Here is an 11,473-nt window from a genome sequence, read left to right on the forward strand (position 1 = left end):
CTGGTTCTGAAGGGAGGTCACAGTGGTGTACCTCGGCCGCGGACTATTCTTGAGGATTACACCTCGTCAGAACCAACGCTTGGCACTTCTACAAGGTCCGAACCACTGCCACGAAATCTACAGGTAAAATTTAATCAGAATAACCGATCTGGGTGAGAGAGGCTGGTTGAAAGCGGGGGATCTGGTTCTCGCGTTGTTAACACGATCGACCGGGCTAAATAATGTATCTTGAGAGACTATCCTACGTAACGACATCCGTATCCGCGACGGAAGTGTGCGAGAGAGGAATGTGGATAACAATGCCCATTTGACGGGTGCGGGAAGGAGCGAGCAATCGCTTTACTTTGACTCGACTTACATCCTCCTCGACGCTTACGTATTGTAATGTCGCCATAATGTAATATACGTAGTAAATTCTCACACACGCGTGTGCAATCACTCGGTCGTATTCTACGTAGAATCACTAAGTTCGCCGTCGGAGCTTGAATACATAAGAAGCTTGGTTCTTTCTCTTCCTATGATATATTAGTTGATTGCATAGTAGTGGTGGTATACTACTAATTGCATGTAACAAAGTAAGTACATGGCACGCGAGAGATTATCATGAAGTATGACCGTATGAAATTATCTTATGAAACGTTTGTGTGGTATAAAATATAGCTAGGTATATATTTTTTTTTTCTTTCCGTTAGTACTGGGTGACCATTGGGATTGCGTCTAAAGTGAACGGTTATATTTCCCCTCTTCGATTTCGGCGGTCATTTAACTAATTAGCTTCCGGTACCCGAAGCATTCGTCAATTTCATTCGAGCTGTTGTACAAGCCGGTTTACCAGTCAGAATGAATGTTCCAAGCGTCAAAGGAAAAGTGTTTCTTATCGAGTGCTTCTACGAGGGTGGTTTAAAGAATACTGATTCGTTGATTCGTAGAAACTATAAGCGATACAATTATATATGTGGTTATCAGGTTCTCTCTTTCTTGTAATAACCCACGCGAAGTTTCAAGTCATTCCGCTATTAATTCTTCGTCCGATAAAATTGGAATTCGGAAGTGTAACTCAATTCTTGTTTTCGGAAAGGAAACCCTGTAAGCGCTTGATATTCCTAGAATATTATATGAATATTATTCAATATTAAAATAATATTCGTACAATATTCTAAAAATGTTTTGTAATATTTTTTTAATATTATCAGGATATATAAATATATATATCAGGATAATAAATATTCAACTCTATCGAAAAATCTATGATATATTCATATATCAATATATATGATTGGTATAGAAAAACGAAAAGTAATACAGAATATATCGTAAAATCACTGCAGTTTCACATTGATGGTCTATTGGAATAATATGATAGCATGTCCAAAATCACGAATATATGATTCGGAATGCAGTATGCTTGTATTATTTTCTATCATTTTGAACAGGGTAATATTATAAAATATTACTGAATAAAAGAATAGATTATTACAAAATAATATAGAACAGACGAATAGAACATTATATTCAATTCAGATATAGAAGAATATCGCAAAAGATTGCATAGGTCATGCATAATAGATTGCCTTATTGTTTCACATCAATGTTGTTGTTCGGAAAGTTCGTCTCAAATTTCACGAGCTCCGTATTGCTATTGTAATCAATGAGAACGAAGGCGTTCCAGATAATTTTGCCAACCTGATCTGTGAGCCCGCCAAGGGAACCTTCCTGGCCTTTCTAAATGCAACCATTTTGACAGAAATCAGGTAGAAAAATGAAAAACCAGGGAGTCCACTTTCGCCATGTGATGCTATATTGCTTCCAATATGGCTTCACAGCTTCGCAGACCCTAAATGAGATATCCTTTTCGTATGGAGATGCCTGCGTCACCTACCAGACAGTTCGGAAGTGGTATCGAAGTATCGAAGGTTCGAAGCTGGCTCTTCGCCCAAAGAAGATTTTTCCCAGAATCCAATGGGATTTTAAAGGAATGGTGTATTATGAACTTCTTCAGCCGAATGTAGTGTAACACAGCATCCACCGGGACGAACTGAATACTACCGCACAAAAGCGCCCTGGACTAATCAACAAGCGTGGAGTTGCCTTTCACTATAATAACACCTTTTGTCGCGATGTCCATCCATAGGAAACTGCTGGAACGAAAGGAACCTTCTTCGAATGGAACGTTCTTCCTCATCCTACGTATTCTCTAAACCTTGCCCCATGTATTACTTATTTCTCTCTTTGAAACATTTTCTTTGTGGCAAAAAATTCGGACCTTTGAAAACCCTCAAATTCACGTCGATTCTTCTCTGATAAGAAACTTTCGTTTTAGAACAGCTACCCGAGAGATTGGCCAGGGTCTTTGAACAAAGTGGTACATATTTGCTTAAATACAGTTATTCTTTGAGTAAAATGTTGCGTTCCGAACTTACGTAAAAGATTTGGTACGAAACTTCCGAACAACCTAATATATGATTAGAATAGAAAAGCATTCATTAATGCGGAATATATAACGAAATTATTAAAATTTTGCACATTAATGGTTTATTGGAATAATATAATATATACAATAACAGATTCAAAATACGAATGATTCGTATAAAAACATTCTTCTGTTATTTTTATAGATCGTTTTAAGCAGGGGTGCAATTTTTGCAGGAAACTGCAATTTTTTGAAGGAACCGTTACGAATGAAAGTTATAAAGAATTGTTAGAGATTAAATTCTTTTCTCATGCAAAGAAAGGAAGATTAGTAAAGAAATTTCATTTTATGCAAGATAATGTGATCCCACATCGTACGCGTAATGTTTTTAAATCGATATATAAAGTATTTGGTTGGTGCAAATGAAATGGCCATTTTCAGTGTTTTGAATTTCTCACCCCTATAGATTACTTTTCTTTCATACAGAGGACGGTGTATATATACTGTGTGAAAAGTACATGATCCACATGTGATTTAACGCACATAACCTTATTTCTATATTGTACTGTTAGTCAGTAGTTTGCATTAACGCCGTGATGGAAAATAGAGAAATTCGTATAATTTACTTATACGAGTTCAAACTTGGTCATACTGCAGCCGAGGCAACGCGTAACATTCATACTGCATTTGGTAAAGGTACTGTAAGTGAAAGAACGACGAGGCGTTGATTTGAAAAATTTCGTTCTGGGGACACAAACCTCGACAATTTGTCTCGCGGACACGCACCTTCCGTCATTGATGACGTTGTTTTGAAGGGGATGGTTGAAACAGATCCAAGGTTAACAGTCTGAAAGATAGTCAAAAGATTCGAAGTTAATCATTCAACTGTCGTCCGATATTTAAACAAAAAAAAGGGAAAAGGGGAAAAGTGAAAAAGTTGGATAAATGAAATTATAGAGAGAGACAAATTGATACGTTTGGAAATTTGCATTTCTTTGCGGTTGCGACAGAATACAGATGGAATTTTACACAGGATTGTGACTTGTGATGAAAAATGGATTTTGTACGACAACCACCGACGTTCTGCGCAGTGGTTAGATACAAATGAGGCTCCGAAATACATTCTAAAATCGAATCTTCACCCCAAGAAAATGATGGTGTCTGTATGGTGGTCTAGCAAAGATATCGTTCACTATTCATTTACCAAACAAGGTGAGGTTATAAATTCTGATAAGTACTGTCAGGAAATTACCAGCATGCACCAAAAACTGTGCGCTCAACAGCCAGTATTAGACAACAGACACGGCATGTTGCTGTTACACGATAACGCTAGACCACAGATTGCAAAACAAACCGTTCAAAAACTCGCCGAGTGAACATTGAAGTTCTCCTTCACCCTCTCTATTCTCTAGACATCTCACCAACAGATTGTCATCTTTTCAAGCATCCGGATGCGTTTTTGGTGGGCAAAAATTTCAATGAAAAAAAAAGTGTGAAAAATGTATTTAAGGAGTCTATCGATTCACGCTCTCTAGATTTTTTTAGAAAGTGCATTGATGCATTTGGATCACGTTGGCAGAAGTATTGAAGTAGGTGGAAGCTATTTTGATTAGTTATGTAGTTTTAAATTTGAAAAATACAAGTTTCAACTTTATATTTATAAACGGTCATTTCATTTGCACCAACGTAATATATAGCAGCAGAGTGATTGGATTAGGATATTCGAAATTCGCTCAAAGAAATTTGGAATGGCCTTCTTATTCACCCAACTTGAATCGTGTGATTTTTTTCTTCTAAGAATATCAAAGACAAATGTTATGTAGCCTCAAAACACTAAAGAGCTGATAGATACACAAAAATAGAGTTTAATTGTATTAACTAGAAAGGGAACAACCAGGTGCATTTTGGTTGAAGGAAACAGAATTTCTGATCATAAGAACATGTGAGCCATAAAAACCAGAAATGATGTTTCCTTCGACCAAAACACATCTAATTGTTCCCTTTCTAGCTAATGCAACCGGAATTTTTTCCATGTAGCATTCGAAAATTCATTCGCAGCATCCCTACAGTCATGTTGGACGATGTATTTAAAAGTTTTCGAAAATGATTGTAATTCTGTGCCGATTCCGAGGAACATTTCAAAAACTTATACTGATAATTCATGCGCGCAAGCATATTTTTACCCCTTTTTTAATAATGTGTATTTAAATGATCAAAATATTATATACTTGTTTCATATTTATGGTAATAAAATTTGACAAAGCTTTTCTACAAAATGACGTTTTGCTCATTTTATTCAGCCTCGATCAATTTGTTGCGAAATAGTAACTATTTACTTTAGACAATCCCAACGATCACCCTGTATATCAGACAATTCAAAATACTGTAGCAACTTAGTATTCCTAGGCCTGAAAATGTATCCAAATAGTTTTACGTAACCGTCAACGAACGTCCAGGAGGTTCTCGTTGAACCGACAAAATTGTAACAACATGCTTAACGGAAAATATCAATTATGTCACGACTAATGTTAACAGTAATATTATTTCGCGGTTGGTTTAATCTAAACACATATATGTATTGCAGAACTCGAGTGTATTTTATCACTTCCTCTTTCTTTGATCTTTCTCTCTCCCAGAGCAACGACTCCAGCGAGGAGACCGTACACCGAAGCAATATTACCGCGGACCCGAGTCCCTCCGAAGTTACCACCGATAACGAAAATAAGCACAATTCGTCCGAGGAAGCCTGGACAGACGTAAACCTTAACGAGGATGGCGACACGATGCCAATTACGAATCCGAGAGAAGATCCGCGTAATATCCACAATATCGCTCATTCACGTGGTAAGACACTCATTAATCCTTCATCGGTACATTTATTTTTTACTGATCAGTTTAGCACGCTGGGTCTGTGAGACCCAGTAACTTTTCTGATATGCCCTTACTTATAAATATCTATGTGTGGGTGGTATTTATAATCAAATCTCATATTTAAAATCATCTCAAGTTCATCTTCAGATACTGTACGGATTGTTTTATTGGCCACAAAGCATCTTCAGATGAACTTAAAACGACCTTAAATATAAGGTCTGATTCTAAATACCGGCCTATGAATGTGCTTGTTTAGAATACAGATATTATATAGCAACTTTCAAGCCTTATAACTCGGACAGTACTCAATGAAAAAATGCTTTCTTATAGTGTTTTGAAAGGTCTCAAAAAAGGCTATAATAATATACAAAAAAATCAAAGGGATTTCATTAAAAGAAAAAAACAAGTTGACCGTCAAAAAACCTTTAAAACCTCAAGGTCAAAGTAAAGGTTACTATTGAATTCTGCCCTCAAAATCCTAAAACCTTGTCTCGACCATTTTTTTGCTAAAGTGCGCCGTTCTCGAAATATTTCAGGGTTTCCATACTTTTGCCTCAACCTACATAAAACGTATACAATAATATATTATAAAAAATAATAATACCACTTCCCCGATGTAGATGACATTTCTTCATTATTTCCATCTTCTGTTCTTAACTTTTTAGATATACAATATTATCCTCGTTATTTATAACTTCTTCCTAACGGAACATGTAAATTATGTAGATTCTGAGAATATTCGAGGAATATCTCGATATTCTCCGAACTTTCTCAGAATATACACGTTCCGTTAGAGTAATTTGTACAATTCAGGATGATTGTCTTTCCATTCATCCCAAAATTGTAATATACCACTCATATTAATCCTCTTCTGTTCAATGTCGCATGCTCGAAGTTTATTTTCTATTTGCCGCGATAACTAATCGATGTTCTGCTTTTTCGTGAGAACTAGAATTTTATTATGAAATGAGAAAGACGATCACTTAAAATCACAGAATAAACAGCCGAAATAAGCCGGAAAGAACCGGAAACCGGAAAAAGAAAAACGGATGCGATTTCGGTTCCGGTTCTGTGGACTTTTAAAGTTTCGGTGCGGTTTACGGTTCCGGTCCGAGCAAAATACCGGTTTCCACGCGGTTTTCGGTCTCGGGTTCCCCGCGGTGTGGAATGCTTGATGTAAGGCGAGATGTATTTTTCATAACAGGCGACATGCAAGACAGCGAAGGCAATGTTCTGGAGCAGGAGATGCTCGGTAACGCGGAACGCGGGGAGAAACCGTCCGCGGAGATTTCGGTGGTGCGAGTGCCCGATCGGCTGGTGGTGACGGCTGCATCGCCCAGGGCCGACGAATTGCCGATCAAAGGTCTGGTCGATCATTTACCGGTACCGACGCCCTCGCGCGAAGCCTCTCTCACGCAAAAGCTGGAAATGGCTTTGGGTTCGGTTTGTCCTCTTCTACGGGAAATAATGGTGGACTTTGCTCCCTTTCTATCGAAAACACTCGTTGGCTCTCACGGTCAAGAATTATTAATGGAAGGAAAAGGTACGAGCTGCAAGGGTATGTCGAACGTACAGTCACTTCTCTCTCTGTGTCTGTTTTACGCGTGCATGGTTTTGTTCCGCGGCAAGCGGAATGTTTCTCTCGTCCGAGCAAAGCGGGGCCGAATGCCGTCCGGATTTTCTATTATTTTCAAATTAAACCGCACGACCGTTGTTCGGTAAAGTTCGCAAACAGTGACATTGTCGCGTTGCGAGCCTGAAAATTGGATGTAACAGGATGTTATTTCACGGCTTTCGTGTTCTCAGAGTTTTATGAATGTACACTGTGATTTAGAATGTCCGAGGCCGATTAAATGAAAAGGACATATTTCACCTTGAATTTTATTGCACGGGCAACAGTCCGGGCGCGGTCCACGCTTTTTCGTAGCGACGTCAAGATATATCACAGTTCACAGGTCGAAAAGGATCATAAAGGACATCGAGAAACTGAAATTCCCCGGCTGTCCCCGTGCAGAAGTGTAATATTTTCGCGTCGACATAAACGTGTCCCGGGCGATCTGTTATTAAAAAATAACACTAAAGTCCGGATAATTATTATGCCGTCGTTAAAAGATAAAAAGGTAAAATCGTAAAGATAAGAATTTGACTATTGCCCGTGTAATATTTAAAATCGTACATTTAGATATGCTCCCGCGATAAACAAAAATCGAAAATACACACACTCGCGACACACACACACACACGCATACGGTGAGACCATCGTTACTTTTATGCTCCGGCCGTCTTTCTTCCTCTCTCTCTCTCTCTCTCTCTCTTTCTCTTCCTCCCAGTCTTCTGAGATCGCTTCTTCTCTGCACCATCTCACACCGAATATTCAAATTAGTCATTTTATGATTTCGCTTTAGGAAGATAGCAAGCGTATTCCGAGTAATCGCTCATCATTAGTATTCAACATGCGTGTAGAGTTCGGTTCTCGCAGATTTTAAATTCAAGGAACGTGGCGGCTGATGGTCTCGCGACGTATCGACGCGCTTGATTTTTAACAACGCACCCGACTTTTGTAAATCATGACACCCGTCCATTTTCATTTCTGCCGTCTCTTCCGTCCCGTTCATTGTTACTCGCGCATTTATCCTTTATATTCGCTTAACAGTACCCCCTCCCTCCCCGTTTCGTAATTCGCCAGGTTTGACGACGTTCAAGAACAGCAACTCCGTCGTGGAGCTGGTTATGCTCCTCTGCTCCCAGGAATGGCAAAACTCCCTGCAGAAGCACGCGGGTCTCGCTTTCATCGAGCTCATTAACGAGGGAAGGTAAGACGTTTATTACGCGCTGTGACGCGCGCGCGGGCGCACAGCGCAGCAAAACGAAATCGAACCCGTTCTCGTTTCCCCCACATGAAAATCGTATCCTCTCGTTACACGCAGGTTGCTATCTCACGCGATGAAGGATCACATAGTGCGAGTCGCAAACGAAGCGGAGTTCATTTTGAACCGGATGAGAGCGGACGACGTGCTGAAGCATGCTGACTTTGAGGTATCGCTCGCGCTTCTCCTTGCTATTTAATTACTCTGTAAACATACACGACCAGTTTTTGCGCCGGTCGGAGAATCCTCGAGAGAGAGACGGGGCGATTTTCTTTCGAGGCATTAATTGACGCTATTAGAGGAGCCGCGTAGAAAAAGAAACGGGAGGGAAAAAATCTCGCACAGCGATAACTACCCTCGTGTTATTCAGTCTCAGTGCGCGCAGACGTTGCTGGACCGGCGGGAGGAGGAACGTATGTGCGACCATCTGATCACCGCCGCACGAAGACGCGACAACGTGATTGCCAGCAGACTGCTGGAGAAGGTCCGGAACATCCTGTCCAACAAGCATGGCGCCTGGGGATACATGGATCCAATGGCCGCAAAGTAAATGCAAACGCGACACGTTAGCTCGCGTCTCGGTTGGGTCGCGCGCGAACGAATAAAAAGAATGTAACGAGAGTGAAAGTAATTCAACCGCTTTCTCTACACGCTCCGCGCGATCGCTCTCGCTGTTCGCAGATTGGCCGAATACTGGAAGCTGGATGCTTGGGAGGACGATGCACGTAGACGCAAGCGCTTCGTGCACAATCCTCTAGGCTCGAGCCACCCCGAGGCTACTCTCAAGGCGGCCCTGGAACACGGCGCACCCGAGGATGCGATACTTCAAGCGCGTCAGGAGTTTCACGCGCATCTCGCGGCCTCGCGTGCACACCAACAGCAATTGCAGTCGGCGGATCTTCTGGATGACAGTGAATTGCTGTCCGACGACAGGGACCTCGACAACGATCTGGCAGGTCGGTCGGTGTTGCCTTTCCGATAAACGAGACGCGACACTTTAATGGCACATCACGCGAACCGGTTTTTCTTTCACCACTTTTGCACCGCAATCCCGACTAATTTGTTATTTTAATGTCGCGCTCGTCAATTGTTGCTCGTTGTTACGAGAGACCCGCGGTTCAAGGGGACGCCGTGCTTGAGAACCTCGCCGGCGAAATACCTGACTTCTCTCCGCGAATTTCACGTCGCGCTGGCTGCTCTTGCGAGCGGTGAAAGTTGCACCCAGAGATCAATTAATTAATATGTAACGAAAGCGATTGGAAATTTGTTAATTCACACTTTCAGCCGTCGGTCAGCGTAAAAATGTATCCGATACGGAAATCCTGCGACTTATATCAGGTGCTTTTATTAATGAGATGCTTTTAATTTTATTCATTTCTGATAAGGATTTTAAATCTAAGTGTTTTTACACTCTGTGGCTTTAAAGAGCTGTCATTTTTATAAAATATCATGTGATATTGCAAGATATGACCTCAGAAAATAGTAGTGAACAGTATTGCTATTAATAAAGTGCATATTCGATACTGCATTCTTTTTACATTTCAACTGCAAAAACGCTGCTGAAGCTACAAAAATGATTTGTTCGGCTCAGCGAAGGCGCAGTGAGTCGTGCAATTTTCAAAATCGATGTCAGAGATTTCCAGAAGATTTGGAAAAAAAACTATTCCGCGACAATACTCACATGGCGAAAGAAACACAAAACGCCATTTTTAATACTAGACTTTGTCCCTTAAAATTTTCACCCTTTTCACCGTCGCGACATCACTTAGTTGATACATTTATTATTTATTATTTATTTATTATGCTTTTAAAATAATAGGAAGTGTTCGAAAATCTATCGATGATTTTATTGATTCCCAAACGCGTTCTATCGCGATGGAATTCAACAACCGCCCGATAGATAGTATAAGGTGGCATCGGTAATAACGAACATTATTGTACACTTTTGTAAAATTGCTTTCCACTGATGGATAAATCTTGATTTTTGGTAGTGGAAGCATTTAATTAATTTACGTATTTACATACGTATCGAATGTCAATGCTCCGATCAACGGAATTGTAAAGAATACTTTTACACCTTCTTCAATTAAAATTTAGAGGCCTAAAAAGAGAAAAAAAGTTTGTGCAAAAATTTGTGCATATATTGATTAGATTTGCTGATTAAATATGGTGAAGCAAATTTATAACTCACATTCATCGCATTCATATTTATATCGCGCTTAGATTTACGCAAAATCTATATGTACAAGAAATACAAAAAGAATAACGCGATTATGTCAGTGTTTGGGTGACATAATATTTCGAGGATCGTCTCTATGTTATCGACGCTTATCATGTTTATCGACTTAACTTTGCCCCTTCGTTTTCAATCTGCACATCGTACCACATGTCTTTGATTCGATATTACCGACCACTTTGCCATGTTATTATTGCTTGCACGCGCCGGTCTGACCGTATTTTTCTCTTTCATCATCAGGTCCGGTGAACATCAGCACGAAAGGCAAATTGATCGCACCCGGTATCGTGGCGCCCGGTATCATATCAGTTACATCGACGGAGCTGTACTTCGAGGTGGACGAAGACGACCCGGAGTTTAAGAAAATCGACTGTGAGGTAAGTGATTTGTCGCTAGATGGGAAAGAAATTGAGAAAGCATGCTATAAATACGCAAATCACGCTCGACTTATATTACGTTACATATGCACATATATTATTTCAGCGTGTACCTCCGCAAAGTATCGCGCCTTATTTATATAATCTTCGATAATTAATAGTTTTACCTCGTCTCCTCCTCGTTAAGACGGAATACATGTATTTGGGACAAGTTGCTACGTTCGAGGTGTTATCTTTTTGAAATATGATTATACCGGTTATGTGTCGTGTTGTCGTGGCGATAAGGCCTTGTTTTTCTCTGAAAGTCGTCGTATCGCTGCATAAAGGGCTGAAATCAAGTTTGTATATTAGCGTTTTGTAAAGTAGACTGCAGCATCGTAAGCAACGCCTTTGGAATAATGAATATCTATCGCGTGGTGCGGTATGTTAATTACACTATTCTGACTGGGGATAACATTAAAATCATCTGCATTAATATAGCAAACGTTTACACACCAAAAACCTTATTTATTGAGACACAAAGAAGGACACTTAATAATAATAATTATTTGATAGTCAACCATTTCTGTGTGTGCACAATATCGGAGTAGGAGAATAGCTTGTGTAATGTTGCACTTCTATATCCCTCGTTGATTCTTCAAGCACGACCTTTGTGAAATCGATGTGGAATATTGAAATTTTCACTCGAGGTTCCGCGTCAGTTCGACACACT

General features: G+C 40.0%; 1 protein-coding gene across 1 annotated transcript; it reads left to right on the top strand.

The window, feature by feature from the left end:
* LOC106748963 (neurobeachin-like) lies at nucleotides 1-10,915 on the top strand. The gene is made up of 9 exons (XM_014627932.1): nucleotides 1-123; nucleotides 5,047-5,254; nucleotides 6,486-6,839; nucleotides 7,968-8,094; nucleotides 8,209-8,317; nucleotides 8,519-8,694; nucleotides 8,830-9,104; nucleotides 10,625-10,761; nucleotides 10,868-10,915. The coding sequence occupies exons 2-9, from the start codon at nucleotides 5,194-5,196 to the stop codon at nucleotides 10,913-10,915; spliced, it is 1,287 nt and encodes a 428-aa protein (XP_014483418.1). The 5' UTR covers nucleotides 1-123; nucleotides 5,047-5,193.
* Nucleotides 10,916-11,473: the final 558 nt, after the last annotated feature.

The sequence above is a fragment of the Dinoponera quadriceps genome, unplaced genomic scaffold (assembly GCF_001313825.1).
Source record: "Dinoponera quadriceps isolate SergipeBrazil2010 unplaced genomic scaffold, ASM131382v1 scaffold2843, whole genome shotgun sequence".
Lineage (NCBI taxonomy): Eukaryota > Metazoa > Arthropoda > Insecta > Hymenoptera > Formicidae > Dinoponera > Dinoponera quadriceps.